General features: G+C 62.2%; 6 protein-coding genes across 6 annotated transcripts in view; 2 read left to right on the top strand and 4 right to left on the bottom strand.

Annotated features, from left to right (window-relative positions):
• Positions 1-369, bottom strand: part of AMSG_09550 (serine/threonine-protein phosphatase 2B catalytic subunit 3) — a 2,213-nt gene extending 1,844 nt beyond the window's left edge. The window contains exon 1 of the mRNA XM_013898663.1: positions 130-369. Coding sequence (XP_013754117.1) covers positions 130-363 — 234 coding nt within the window. The 5' untranslated portion in view covers positions 364-369. The remainder of the gene's footprint in view (positions 1-129) is intronic.
• A 558-nt stretch (positions 370-927) lies between these two features.
• AMSG_09549 (uncharacterized protein) lies at positions 928-2,915 on the top strand (the record flags this gene model as incomplete). Its single annotated transcript, XM_013898662.1, has 2 exons — positions 928-2,799; positions 2,877-2,915. The coding sequence occupies exons 1-2, from the start codon at positions 985-987 to the stop codon at positions 2,913-2,915; spliced, it is 1,854 nt and encodes a 617-aa protein (XP_013754116.1). The 5' UTR covers positions 928-984.
• Positions 2,916-2,962: 47 nt separating this feature from the next.
• Positions 2,963-3,982, bottom strand: AMSG_09548 (aflatoxin B1 aldehyde reductase member 2; the record flags this gene model as incomplete). The annotated part of the gene is made up of 1 exon (XM_013898661.1): positions 2,963-3,982. One exon carries the CDS (start codon positions 3,980-3,982, stop codon positions 2,963-2,965), a length of 1,020 nt encoding a protein of 339 aa, XP_013754115.1.
• Positions 3,983-4,319: 337 nt separating this feature from the next.
• AMSG_09547 (uncharacterized protein) lies at positions 4,320-6,143 on the bottom strand (the record flags this gene model as incomplete). Its single annotated transcript, XM_013898660.1, has 1 exon — positions 4,320-6,143. One exon carries the CDS (start codon positions 6,141-6,143, stop codon positions 4,503-4,505), a length of 1,641 nt encoding a protein of 546 aa, XP_013754114.1. The 3' UTR covers positions 4,320-4,502.
• Positions 6,144-6,312: 169 nt separating this feature from the next.
• AMSG_09546 (lysophosphatidylcholine acyltransferase 2) lies at positions 6,313-8,052 on the top strand (the record flags this gene model as incomplete). Its single annotated transcript, XM_013898659.1, has 1 exon — positions 6,313-8,052. The coding sequence occupies one exon, from the start codon at positions 6,313-6,315 to the stop codon at positions 8,050-8,052; it is 1,740 nt and encodes a 579-aa protein (XP_013754113.1).
• Positions 8,053-9,458: 1,406 nt separating this feature from the next.
• On the bottom strand, positions 9,459-11,164 carry AMSG_09544 (TKL protein kinase). The gene is made up of 2 exons (XM_013898658.1): positions 9,531-11,164; positions 9,459-9,499 (listed from the first exon to the last, which is right to left on the bottom strand). The coding sequence occupies exons 1-2, from the start codon at positions 11,100-11,102 to the stop codon at positions 9,473-9,475; spliced, it is 1,599 nt and encodes a 532-aa protein (XP_013754112.1). The 5' UTR covers positions 11,103-11,164; the 3' UTR covers positions 9,459-9,472.
• Positions 11,165-14,027: the final 2,863 nt, after the last annotated feature.

Raw genomic sequence — 14,027 nt, 5'->3', positions numbered from 1 at the left:
GCAGAGGTGGTGGGTGGGAGGGAGGGAGGGAGGGAGGAGGGGGGGGGGGGGGGGCATAGTGTCTCCGGTGTGGTGTGGCCGGTGTGGTGGGCCCGGAATGTGTGTGTGTGTGTGTGTGTGTGTGCGTACCCGGAGGTGCTGCAGGAGCAGGTCGGTGTTCACGTCGCCGCCAGGGCCCGAGAAGAGCTCGTCGGCGGACATGGCCGGGCGGCGGGGGGCAGGGACGACGGTGCACATGCGAACAGCGGTGTCTTCGGGAATGTCATACCGGTCGACAATGGCTGCAAGCTTTGGTGAGGCAGAGCGGGACCGCGAGGTGCTCCGCTCGCGGCTGCGACGTGAGCTCGCTCCAGCAGACGACATTGGTTTGACGGGAGGAGTGTCACTGGCGGAGGCAGCAGAACCATTAATGCCAATGAGAGTTTTTCGATTAATGGCCAGGCCCCGGAGCCAGCACCATGGCTACGCCACGACCATCCATCGTATGTAAAGCTGGCTGCTCTCGCCACACCATGGCCAAGAACAAACTGGTCTTGGCTTGCATCGCTGGCTATCCGTGCCTGGGTGGTCCGATCCTGCACATGGGGGGGAGAGGAAATGGGAAGGAGGGGAGGGAGGAGGGGAGGCATAGCTCGATTACTGTGGTCTGCCTAGCAGACAGCTCGCGAACCGGCATGAGAAGTATGCTCTGCACTCAAAGATAGGTGCGAGTCGGTGTATCTAGGTCATCGCTGACTGAGGAGACGGCGCAGCACACGTTGCGAGCGACAACAAGAGTATGGGTGGAAGAGAAGCTAGACATCGGCCATGGCATCGTTTAAATGGTCAGCCGGGCAGGAGCCAGGTCAGTCTGTCCGCGGGACTTCGCAAGAAGGGGGCGCATGACACGACGACGACGACGACGACGCACGACCACTCTGCCCAACACCACTCCACCCTGCCACCCATACACATACGCACACACAAGGGGACATTGCCTCGGCCATGTTTGCTCGACTCAAGTCGCTGCTCACGTCGAGGATGCGCGGGCGGCCGCGGAGCCGGGGTGTGCCGGTCTCTGTCTCGGGCGCTGTGACGGAAATGCCCAACGCACTGACGACGGCGACGGTGTGCGCTACGCCCGGCGCACCGCTGGTGGTGGTAACACCTGCTCTGCCGCACTACATCCTCGCTGTCGACGCGCACGGCTCGTTGCTCTGCTGGTGCGCGGCGACAGGCGCTCTGCTCGCGACCGCCAGTCACGCCCATGGCCACGGCGAGCTGCCGACCTCGCTCGCCTTTGTCCCGCACGCCAAGGCCGTCTCGGGTGACGCGTGTGGCGTGATTAAGGTCTGGACGCTGCCGTCGCTGATGTGTCTCCGCTCCATCGACGCCCACATGGGCCCGCTTTCGCTCGTGGCCGCGCCCGGGCCGGCAGCCGAGCCGGTCCGCCTTGTCTCAGCCGCCGCAGGCGACGCCTCGCTCTACGCCTGGCTCGTCGGCGTCGAGCGCGCAGAGCTCATCCGCAGGCCGGACGCTGCTGCCATCACCGCGCACGTCTTTCTCCCGGACAGCGACATCCTCGTCTTTGCCACCGAGCTCCCGGGCCTCACGCTTGTCCATCTCCGCGAGCTCCGGCTCGAGACACTCGGCTCGGGCGCGTCGGCAGCGGCGGCGGTCGATGCCCTTGTTGTTGTCTCACCGGACCACCTTGTCTCGGTGGATGTCTTTGGCAAGATTGTACTCTGGTCCGCGCCCAAGATGGAGCCACTCGGCTCGGTCCCGCTCCCGGTCGACGCCTTTGGCAAGGCGCTGGCGGCCGTGGCGTCGTCGTCGGCACCGCTGCGGCTAGTCTCGCCTGTGGCGCTCGACGCCCGCACTGCGGCGCCTCTCCTTGTCGCCGGCCTCGGCGCGGGCTTTGTCATTGCCGACGCCGCGTCGGGCCTGTTTGTCGTCTCGGTCCCGGCCGCTCACGCCGCGCCGGTCACGGCCGTGCTCCCACTGGAGAACGGGGCGCGTGTTCTGACCGGTGCTGTCGACGGCTCGCTCAAGGTCTGGGGCGATGCTCGCAGCGCCGAGTCGCCTCGCGCGCCGTACGGCTTTGACTTTGCCGACGCGGCGGCACCCAACAAGGCCGAGCCCATTGTCCTCGGCGAGCTGCACATCTTTGGCTCCGCCGTTGCCTCACTCCACGCCCTCGGGCCGACCGCGCTCATCGCCGTCTCTGCCGATGGTGAGCTCGTCATACTCCGCTACGCTGCGGATGAACTCCGTGCCCTCACGGTTGCCGCCTCGCTCGACATGTACCTCGCCTCGCTAGGCCTCGAGCTGAGTCCCGACGCGACTGCTGCCAGCCTCGCCACTCCGCCCCGCGGCTGCACAGGTGCCGTCGCGCCCGCTGGTGCCGGTGGAGGTGTCAATGATGATACCAACGACGTCCCAGACGACGAAGCCGATGAGTACGGCTCGACGCTCTCGCGCCACTCATCGGCGCTCTTCTACGAGTGCAACACGTTTGAGGGCACGTCGCCGCCGGGCGTCGTCGACAATCCCGAGCAGTTCTACACGCCCGCTGCCGGGCCGGGCAGCTCGCTCCAGGCTCGCCCTGGCCCCAGCCTTGGCTTTAGCCCGAGTTCCAGCCCCAGCCCCAACCCCAGCACCTCGACCGCGCTCTCGCCAGGCTCGTCAGGCGAGTGGTCGGCCACTGTCCGCGGCGGCCCGCTCCCACTCAACCTCGACACCTCTGTCAGCTCGATCACAGCCACGCCGCCGGCCACTCCGGTGGCTTTGCCTGCCGACGACCGCGCCAGCCCCGTGCCTGTTGCGCCGACTCTGGGAATGGGCCTCTTTGATGAGGCCTCGGCCAGAGCCGGGCAGAGCAGCGAGGGGGAGGAGAGGAAGAGGCCGAGGCCGAGGCCGTTCAAGACGTCGCGTAAAAGGATATGGGCTCGTCTGTTGGCAGTGTTACCTGGATCTTTCTGGCTCAAGCGTCGGCGGCGCAGTTCGAGTGCCCCCGAAAGTACGGCGGGCAGACGGTGGTGGTGGCCTCGGCAGCGCTGTCGATGACGTCGACGATCGACTGCGGGAGCGGGCCGTCGCGGAGCGAGGCGGCATTGACCTCAATGTGCTTGGCGCACGAGCCGCCGAGGATTAGGCCGTCGTCGGGGGTGAGCTTGGAGTGGAATGCGAGGTAGCGGATGACAGCGGCGTACGGCGAGATCGGCTCGCCGTCGAGGGCGGCCAGGGCGGCCTTGAGCGCCTCGAGCGCCGAAAACATGGTGTCGTTAAAGAACCGCTGGCGGTAGGCGCGGCCCCAGAGGGTGTCCTTGTTGAAGCGGCCGTCGGTCGGATCGGAGTCCTTGGTGTGCTTGCCGGTGAGGAGGCCGCCGGCGGTGATGTTGTACGCGTAAAACCGCATGCCACAGGCGCGGATAGCCGGAAGGAGCTCGGCCTCGACCCCGCGGGTAAACGCGTTGTACATGCCCTGGTACACGGTCGGCTTGACGTAGCCGGCAGCCTCGCAGAGGCCCACGATGCGGACCACCTCCCAGGCAGCATAGTTGGAGAGGCCAAACTCGGAGAAGACACCAGCCTTGTGCAGCTTGTCCATGGCCTGCAGCGTCTCCTCGATCGGGGTCGTCTGGTCCGGCGCGTGCAGATACAGGATGTCTACCGCCGGCATGCCGAGGGCGGCGAGCGAGGCGCTTGCCTGGGCCTCGACCTGATCGGCAGCAAGGCCGCCGCGCGGGGCAAAGGTCTCGTAGTTGGTGTACCACGGGTTGACCTTGGTCGCCACCTTGAGCCCCGGATGGCTGGCCACAATCGGCGCAAGCACCTCGTGCGTCTTGCCCATGTTGTACATGATGGCGGTGTCGACCTCGGTTCCGCCGGCCTCCGCAAACGCCGCTACCATGCTTGCTGACTCGTCCTGGTCAGCCTGTCCGCCCATGGCCATGGTTCCGAGCACAAGCCGAGGGCAAAGCGCATGCGGTGTCGTCGACATGATTGGTGCAAGTAAGGAGTGCGTGAGTGGAGTCTGTCGTAGGGAAGGTTGCTGGTGCGCGACCTCGCGAGGCGGTGAAACATGGCGTGTGACTCGGGCGAACGCAGAAATAGTGTGGCAGAGCTGCTGCAGGTGTTTGTGTCGAATGTCGGGATGCAAAGGTGGCTGGGAGTGGGTACTTGGTGGGTAGATGGAAGGTGATGGTGTTGTGTGCAGAGTGTGCGGAGTGTGGCGCATCTTGATGGTGTGTGCGAGCGATTGATCAAGAGTGTGGATGTGTGATGCTGGAAAAGAACTGTGGCGGGAAGACGGGGCAAACGATGGAGATACATTCAGCCAGGCAATGATGCACTAGTTTAGGCAAGGGGTATGGAAGTGAACACTTGTATTTGAGGGACGTGTGTGGCGCAAGAAAGCCATCAATGGGGGTAGATGGCGGGCGAGGGTGTTGGGCGGATGATCAACTTGAAACGCGGAGCGGACGGGAGGAGGCGCTGAACGCCCCCCCCCCCTGACCTGCTCACGCGATGTCTGGCGCCAGTAATTCCTGCAGTGCCTTCGAGACATCGTCAAAGCGCATGCGAGCGGCCCAGAACATGGTGTTGGGAGCCATGTGCGACGCAAACGAGAGCATAGCGTCGCGGACATCGGCGGCAGAGGGCTGCATCAGACGAGCGAGCGCATCAAAGAGCTCGACTACGTTGTCAGTGTGGCCGAGGACAGCAAACAAGTGACGGACAATAAGAAAGAGGTCTGGTTCGACGGTGTCAGCAAGGAGCGCAGCTGCAACATGCCGCGGGAGGCATGTCGGCGCCAGTCGCGGCTGGGCAACAGCGGCCAGCAGCGCACGATACGGGCCGTCGGAAAACGCGGCAAAGCGGACCGCAGCGGGTGTGATGGCAAACGAGTCATCGCGGAGAAGAGCGGCGACGACTGATGCTGAGTCGTTGCGGGCTGCGGTCTTCAAAAGATCGTCAGAGGCACAGAGGGCGTACTTGGCGAGAAGAAGATCAACGACAGCAGAGTGGTTGGCACGCACAGCTTCTTTGAGGCAGTACTGCGAGGGACGAAACTTGAGCTCGGTAATGAGCTCGTCGGCGAGCACAGCCTGTCCGCCGCGGATGGCTGCGTAGATGATGTTGGACGTTGGCGCCACGCCCTCGGACATGATCCATCGAAAGACGTCAACGTTGCCGGCGCGCGCGGCGGTCGACGCAGCACGGCAGGTCAGTTCGAGGTACGGGTGTGCGGCGAGGAAGGCCTGGACGTGGGCTAGCGGAGCAAAGCTGCTCACGGCTACCAAGTCCGCGTTAGTTGGCGAGTACATGGCGTGCTGCGCGAGGGCGAGGATGGTGGCGGCGGCGTCAGAATCGTCGACAACGCTGCAGGCGCGGAGCGCAGTCACCACCACATCAACCGTTCCGGGTACCATGAGGGCAGCATGGGATTTTGGATGCGCAAGAACATACCGCGCAGCCGCCACTCGCCCTGCCCGCAGCAGCGCGGTCCAGCCCGCCACGTCGACGTCGACTCCGGGGTTGTTCACCAGCACATCGACGAGCTCGTCGCCGACTTCGCGGTCTCCTCGCGTCTGCACATACCGCAGCAACTCGGCATCAGCCACTCGCCCATGATCGAGGAGCATAACTGTGGCTTCGACGTCGCCTTTGCGAACAGCCATCCGCGTCGCAGCGCGCAGCATCTTTGCCGGCAGGCCCGGCTCGGCGGCGAGCAGGTCGGCGATGAGGCGGTATCGGAGCTCATCATCAGCTTCGTCGTCGACGATGTTCTTTGGCCAAGAGCTAGATGCATCGCGGGAGGAGAGAGTCCCCCACAGTGTTGCCACCCGCTCGTCGCGAGTCACGGCCCGCTCCGACGATTGGACCCGGACCTGCCAGCGGACCGTGGCGTCGATGTCAAATCTGTGCTCGTGCAGCGCGCGGCGAGCCGATCGCCACCAGCTCCGCTCACCGCATGCATGTAGGCCAAGTCTTGCCCGCCACCGCGATCTGCTGTAGCCATCGCCCGCCAGAGCTGCGTTCATGGCCGAGCAGGTCATGGCCAACGCGCCAATGTCGCGCACGTCGAGCACGTTCGAGCCAAAGGCGATGGCGTGGACGAGCTCTACCGGTAACGAGTCTAGCGTCAGTCGGGGCGCCATGGTTGATGGCGAGAGTGTATAGCGTGTGTGCGTGTGCGAGAGAGTGGCGTGTGTGGGGGGTGGGTGCGCCTGGCTTCCGTTGCGTAACCGGGGTGACCTAGGGCGGGGGACAGCGGCAGCAATGGCAGAACACCCAGCTCTCGAGGCTGCAGCGCAAGACATACTAGCCATGGCAACAGGTGGTAGTGCTGGTGGCGGTGGCTCGGGCGGGGGACGTGGTGCGCAGAAGCGAAAGGGAAAGCGGCATGCGGCCGGTGGCTTGTCGTCGTCGTCGTCGTCGTCTGCGTCTGCGTCTGCGTCTGCGTCGGTTTCTGTGTCGTCGTCGAGCACACATGTGGAGGTCCGGGCGGGGACGCTGAAGCATGACGACGCAAAGAGGGTGCCGGGCAAGGTCAATCCGTTTCTTTACACTGGAAAGAGCTCTGTGTACGAGAAGATCAAGCTGACGTTCATGACGGTGACGTTCTTCCCTGTCCGGCTCATTCTCATTCTGCTCTCACTCGTCTTTATCTCGATGTTCTGCTGGCTGGCGACGGTGGGACTCTCGCGCGATCGGCTGGCGTCGCAGCCGATTGCTGGTTGTCGGCGAGTCTTCCTCGTCATTGCGCAATACATTCTCCGCTTTGCCATCTTTGTGGCCGGCTTTTACTGGATCTCGACGTCAGGCAAGCGGTCGAAGAAGGTCGGGCTTGTGGCGTGCGGGCCGCACACCAACTTTCTGGATCCTGCCTTTATGTATTGGCTCTACTGGCCTTCGGGCGTGTCTGCTGCGGAGAATGCGCGAGTCTGCTTTGTGGGCGCCATTATCCGGGCGTCGCAGGCTATTCTCGTCGACCGCGGCGACCCCGAGTCGCGGCGCGCCGTGATGGACCAGATCCGGATGCGGGCCGAGTCGGACGAGCCGTGGCCGGCGACGCTGCTCTTCCCAGAGGGCACGTGTACGACCGGCAACGCGCTCATCACGTTCAAGGCCGGAGCGTTTGTGCCGGGCGTGCCTGTCCAGCCTGTGGCGCTCAAGTACCAGTTCTCGCACTTTGATCCGTCATGGGTCCCGACTGGGCCCGGCAAGGCGTACCTGTTTTGGCGCATTCTCTGCCAGTTTGTCAACCGGGTTCACATCACGTACCTGCCTGTGTACAGCCCCAGCCGCGAGGAGAAGAGCAATGCCAAGCTGTTTGGAGCCAACGTGCGGGCGGTCATTGCCAACGAGCTCGGCGTGCCGGTGACGGAGCACACGTACGCCGACAACGTGCTGGCGAATGCGGCGATCCGGCGTAAGTTCCCGCCCGAGGCGGCGGTCGTCGAGTTTGGCGCGCTGCACCAGGTCTACAACTACTCGCTCGACGACGTCAAGCTACTGCTGGACCGGTTTGCAGCGGCCGACACGGACGGCGATGGGCTTGTCTCGGAGGTGGAGTTCGCGGAGCTTCTCGGCCTCGAGCTCTCGGAGCCGGTCTCGCTCGCATTCCAGATGTTCGACACCGACTCGTCGGGGCTGATCGACTTTCGAGAGTGGCTCATCGGCATTGCGCTCGCCAATAACCAGTCTGACCGCGAGGAGGTCCTCAGCTTTGCCTTTCAGCTATTTGACCCGCACGGTAAGGGCCGTATCTCGCGTGAGCGGTTTGTCTCGTTCATCGGCAGCGTGTTTCCGGCCATGACGGGCGAGTCTGCGGCGGCGCTCTTTGACCGGGTCGACGCGCGGCAGCGCGGCTACCTCTCGTTCAAGGACTTCAAGGCCTTTGCGGGCGCCCATCCCGAGTACTACCACGTCTTTCTCCAGTGGAACGCCGGCCACGAGGTCGACATCGACGAGTGGCGGACGCGGGCGTCTGTCGAGTACGGCTTTAACTCGGATGAGGTCTCGACGTACTCGCCGTCGTACGAGTACGAAGGAGATGAATCATAAAGCTGACGGCTGGCTGGCGGCGGGTTGGCGAACAGCGGAGGCGAAAACGGCGGGGAGGCGGGGAGTGGGAGGAGGGAGCTACACCCAACTTGCGGCCACAGGCATGTCGTTTTTGGGCGAGAGCGGAGCAGGAGCCACAGAGCAACTGGAGGTGTTTCTGAAGAATGGTGAGAGTGTGGTTGTGGAGGTGCCGCCGTTGGCGACTGCCGGGCAGGTGCTGGCGACGGTGGCGTCGCGGCTCGGGCTCTCGGCCGACTACCTCAGCCTGTGGGCCATTTCCGGAGTGCGGAGCCTGCTCACACTCGAGCTGGAGGACGACTTTGTGGTGGGCGACCTGGAGCCCGAGTGGACTCGGCTGCTCAAGTACATGTGCGAGAAGAAGAAGCGGCGGAAGACTGCGGACTGGTACGAGGTCAAGGTGACGGTCGGGCTCGCGTCACTGGTGCCTGACGCGGTGCTTCGGACATGGGAGGAGGATCCGCGGCTGGTGCGGGTGCTGTACAACGAGGCCGTGTACTCGATCCTCCATTCCAAGTACTTTCCGCTCACCATGGACGACGCCACCGAGGTTGCGGCGCACATGGTTCAGGTCAGCGAGGGCGAGTGGAACAAGAAGAGCCACAAGAAGGACATGCTTGCCGAGCGCATCCGACCGTACTTTAACCGGTCGTTCATGAAGGTGGCGAGCCGGCTTGAGCTCGCCGAGGCTGTCTCTGCCCGGCACAAGAAGCTTAAGAGCCTCTCGACGCTCGAGGCGCAGATGGCGGTGGTGCAGAAAATGATGGCGAGCCAGGCCAACTTTGGCGCCGTCTTTATCGAGGCGCTTGTGAAGCAGTCGGATCCCGGCGCGGCGTTTGCAGTCGACGCGTACATGGTGCTTGCGTTCAAGCCCGATGCGGTGCGGTTGTGCCGGATGCGCACCATGGAGGTTGTCCACGTCGTTCCCTACCACGAGCTCATCACGCACGCATACATCGAGACGACGTTCACATTTTCGTTCATGACGCCGCACGGCGAGGCCACATTCGTGCTCTACACCAAGAAGGGCACCATCATCAATGATCTCATCGACCGCGCCGAGGCGCTGCTGTTTGCTGGCGCCACCCCGGCACAGAATCGGCCGCGTCCGGCGTTTGCGAGCGGCTCGCTCATGCTGTAGGCGTGTGTGAGTCTGTGCTTGAGCTCGGCCCCGCGCCCGCGCCTGCGCGTGGCCCGGCTGTCGCGTCTGCTGCGGCTGTAGCCGAGGCGTGCCACGCGTCGAGAACGGCGACAATGTCGACAAAGGGCGGGCGGAGTGACGGCGAGTCTTCCCAGCACGTGCGCATGAGGTCGATGGCTGGCTGCGGCGCGCGGCCGGGGTCGATGGGCGGACGGCGGCGCTGGTCGACAATCTGGGCGACAAGCGCCATGATGTTCTCGCCTACGTACGGATGTGCAACGTGGGTGACTTCCCAAATAAGAATAGCAAACGAAAAGACGTCAGCCTTTTCCGAGTACGGCTCGCCGCAGATGACTTCTGGCGACATCCACTGCGGCGTGCCGGTGGTGGTCATGTGCTGGGTGGCGACTTTGACGCGCGAGACGCCAAAGTCGGCGACCTTGGCTCGGAAACCCGCCGAGAGGAGTACGTTCTGGCTCTTGAGATCACGGTGGATGATAGGCGGGTCCGAGGTGTGGAGAAAGAGCATGCCACGCGCGACGTCGGCAAGAATGCCGGCAGTGCGGGGCTCGCCAAACGAGAACTCGTCGCGGCGGCGCATGCGGGTGATAACGTCAAAGAGCGAGCCGAGCTCGAGGAACTCGGTGACCATGCCAAGCGAGCCAGGCGTGACGACGATGCCCAAGAGCTGAACGACGTTGGGGTGGACGAGCTGGTCGAGGAGAATGGCTTCTTGGAGAAGGGCCTCGACCTGCTCGCGCTGTTGGGCGGCGTTGACATCGTTGAGCCGCTTAAAGGCCACGCTCACGCCACGCCACACGGCGCGGTAGACTTGCGCATACTGACCCCGACCGAGAAGCTCAGCGAGTTGCAGCGCGGACGCGTCGATGCGGCGGAGGCCGGCGGCGAGCGAGACGAGGGCCTGAGCGCGGAGATCGGCCTCGGACTCGCGTGGATCCTCGGGCGAGGCAGAGGCTTGCGACGGGAGCGGAGCGAGCAACAGTGCATCGCGAAGCGCAGTCGAGTCGACAACCATGGTCCGGAAGAGGAGCGGGGCAAAGAGCAGGTAGTAGTAGAGAAGCGAGATGATGTTGAGGCAGTAGCCGGACTCGAGGGCAACGCCGCCCGAGGCCGACTGCAGGGCGTATGTGACGCCAAAGAACAGATGAGATATGGCAAGAAATAGCGCCCACGGATACGCTGGCTTGCGTAGAGGAAGGTGGCGGGCGAGGAAGGAGCCAGGTGCGGCAAACTGCGAGACCCAGGCGGTAAAGGCGCCCAACGTGAGCGCTGCTTCGGTGGGGACCGTGCCGGCATGCGGATGGTCTACAGCAAGAGCGACAATGGCAATGGCCGCTAGGATGGCCGAAACAATGGTGGCGCGGGTCTTGGCCTTGGTAGCCGCAGCGTCGAGGATGCAGCCCCCGGTTGCGGCGCCGGACGTGGTCGCTGGCGGCGACGCGACAAGATCGTTAAGCGACTTGGGCGAAGCCGACTGCAACAACGCGGTGGCCTCATTTGCGTGGGCAGAGCCCGGTGCAGCATCAGATGAAGCGGCGATGAAGAACAGAACGACGGTCTGGATCCACCACTGCAGCGCTAGCGCGGCAATGTTGAGCAGGCCATAGACGAGGGCACCGGTGCCGTGATCGGAGAAGGGCAAGAGCCGGAGGACAAGGAGCGAAAAGAAATCCAATAGAGCGGCAAGGAGGACCGAGTAGTACAGATCAAGAGTGGTGTTGCGGGCACGCGAGAGGACTCGCAGCCAGAAGACAGCCGAGACAAAGGTGAGGAGCCTGATGATGACGTCAAAGAGAGGCAGGCTGAAGTCGGTGCCGAGCGAAAGCCGGTATGACGAGAGGGTGCAGCATGTCTCGCATTGCCTCGGCATGGCCAACGGAGGCGGTGAGGTATGTGTGTGTGTGTGGAGAGAGAGAGAAAGAAAGAAAGAGAGAGAGAGAGGTTGTGGTAGTTGTGGTGGCGTAGCGGTGTGGGTGTAGGTCGCGTGACGCCGACAGGCCCAACACAGTTGTGTGAGCCCGATTTGCGTTGCTGCGACAGCCTGCGAGACGCTAGCACTCGCGGTCGGGTGAGAACATCTTTGTTTGCAAAGAGCTTCGATGAGATCGACATAGTCAGCTCAGAGGAGCGGGGAGCCACCCACCCGCTCCTTTTGATGATGATGCGCGACGACAGGAGCGGCAGGGGCGGGTGGGTGGTCCTCTTCGACTACGTGCTGAGCAACGGATTCGTTTGAGATGGACGTTGATGGAGACGATAGCTTGGGATTGGAGGAGGAGGCAGACCACTGCACTCTAGCCCGCCACTGCAGTGCATATTGCTTGCCCTTGTCCTCTCTTGTTCTTCCTTGTCTTGGCCAGCCCGGTGGCCTCGTCGTCTGGCTCGGTGGTCGGCGACAGGGGCGGCTGGCAATGAGCAGGCCGGCGGGGGGCTGTGATGGGCAAGGCCGGGGGAGGGAGGGGAGCAGTGGGTTGAAAAGCAAACTGGTAGTCATTGCCAATGATTAGGCCATCCGTATGTATCGTCTCCAATGCCCTGTCGATGGCTAACTTGCTCTCGGTGGTGCCGGAGGTGTTCGGTCGGCGGCGGGCGGCGGTCGGCGGCGAGCAGCCGGCGGTCGGCAGCGATGCTGTTGACGGGATGGCGTCGGCTGATGTGCGTATCGGCGAGCAGGGAGTGGGTGGCTATGTTTGCAGGGGTAGTGAGTGTGTGTGGTGTATGTGTGGTGGTCGTGGGTGGGGATGGTGGGGAGTGGGCGTGGGAGATGGGCCCGAGGAGGGGGTGAGCAGCATCGAAACGACACCAGGACAACAAGCTGGGCCTGAGCCGGCAGAACTCGGATTCCGGAATACAGCAGCTATGGATTGGAAACTGCGCATGAACGTAGTGTGTGTATGTAGTAGAGTAGTAGTGAAATCAGATTGGCCATATCTTGCAATGAGGTTGGTGGGGGGCATGTGCGGGGTCGGGCGGTCGAGGACGTGCTCAACCACCTAGGGCAAACAAGTCGACGGAAATGAGCCGAGGAAGATGGGTGTCAATGACAGCGATACTGATACTGGTGATAGTGTGGGACGAGTGATGACCTTGGGTGTGGTCGCGGGTTGTGTAGCTGGTAGTGGGTGGGAGCTAGGTGGTGGTGAAGGTGGGCTGATCGGGCGAGCGGGCGGCGGCTGGCGGCTGGTGGTCGGCAAGGCAGGAGCAGCAGAGGGGGGTGGGTCGGAACGGGGTAGCTTGAGATTGCTGTTGGTTAGAGATTGGGCAGTCTGGCATGTGATGGTTGAGGGGTATGGGTGTCGGGGTCCGGGTAGAGGATGAGGGTGAGTTGGAGCGGGGAGAGGACGAGGATGGGGAGAAAGAGGAGGCGGGGTGCGCGATGGGATGGTGGTGAGGATGGCCAAGGCAAGGTGGTGGTGGTTGTGGCTAGGATGATAGTGATGGTGGTGGGGTAGGGGTGGGGTGGTCGTTTGTCATGACGGGTGGTAATGAGTATGGTAGGGGGGGATGAGGGGGGTCGTGACGTGGGGTCGTGACGGGCGGAGGGGGAGGTGGGTATGGAGATTGGGGTGAAGGATTGATGTGGGCGAGTTGGATGAGGATGATGGCTGGGTGTGGAGTGTGGGCAATGAGGGTGGAGGGGCATGGGCGGCAGAGGAAGGCGGCGGACGTTAATTGAGTTGAACGTTCAATTAATTGAAGAAAAGCCGGAACAAGCATCAAACGAGGCAATGACGTCCACAACAACAACCAAAGATCATACATGGCTTGCACAGCACACGTATGAGTAAGCCAACAGGGACTGGACAAAGCTAGCAGGCAATGGGATGAACTCGGGTGACGTTCAGGTCGATGAGGCAGGGCGCGGTTGATCGATCAGATCTGCAGATCAACCATGACCACGACACATCAGGGTCAACACAAAATACATTGCATGCAAAACTACTGACCATGACAAACGACAACAAAGCTGAAAATCGATAGTGTAGTGAGCAAGGCCCGATGGTGAATGAGAAAGGCAAGGTCGAAGAAAACAGGAGAATCAAGAACAATTGAAGCAAGACGAATAATGATACAAAGCAACAACAAGAGCAAAGGCAATGATCAATGAGAATGCATGCCGATTACGGTCAAGCATCAAAGGCAAAAACAGCCAGAGCACAACATAAGGGCAGGCAAAAGCAACAACAAACCATGTGGAACCATGAACGGCAAACAACAAGGAACAGGGAAAACCAACAGGAGGAAAAGCAGAAACAATCGAACGATCAATTGACAATGATCAATAACAATCAATTGAATGTCAAACAATCAAACGAGTGACGAGTGGCGAATCATGAAAATGTTGAATGACATTCATGTCACCCACCAACCCGCACATGCCACTCGGCCGAACGAGTGACACCAGCCAGAGTCAATGGGAGGATGGGGATTGTGAATCAGCATCAAAAACTCAATTCACGCCCATGAACAGCCATGCGCATGGTGGGGTAAGGGATGAGTATGGAGAAGTGGGTGGGAATGTGGATGTGGGTCATGGATGGGAAGGGTAGGGGTGGCTAGCAGGCAGTGAGTGGCAAGTGGAGTGAGTGGTGGTCAGTGGGCAGAAATGGTGTGGGGCTAGGATTGATGAGGCATCAGCTAGGGTTGACGAGGCATCAGCTAGGGTTAGGGTTAGGGTTAGGGTTAGGGTTAGGGTTAGGGTTAGGGTTAGGGTTAGGGTTAGGGTTAGGGTTAGGGTTAGGGTTAGGGTTAGGGTTAGGTACGGTACGGTAGGTAGGTAGGTAGGTAGGTTAGG

The sequence above is a fragment of the Thecamonas trahens genome (assembly GCF_000142905.1).
Source record: "Thecamonas trahens ATCC 50062 unplaced genomic scaffold supercont1.52, whole genome shotgun sequence".
In the NCBI taxonomy this organism is placed as follows: Eukaryota; order Apusomonadida; family Apusomonadidae; genus Thecamonas; species Thecamonas trahens.
This window is presented reverse-complemented; position numbering and strand designations above follow the sequence as displayed.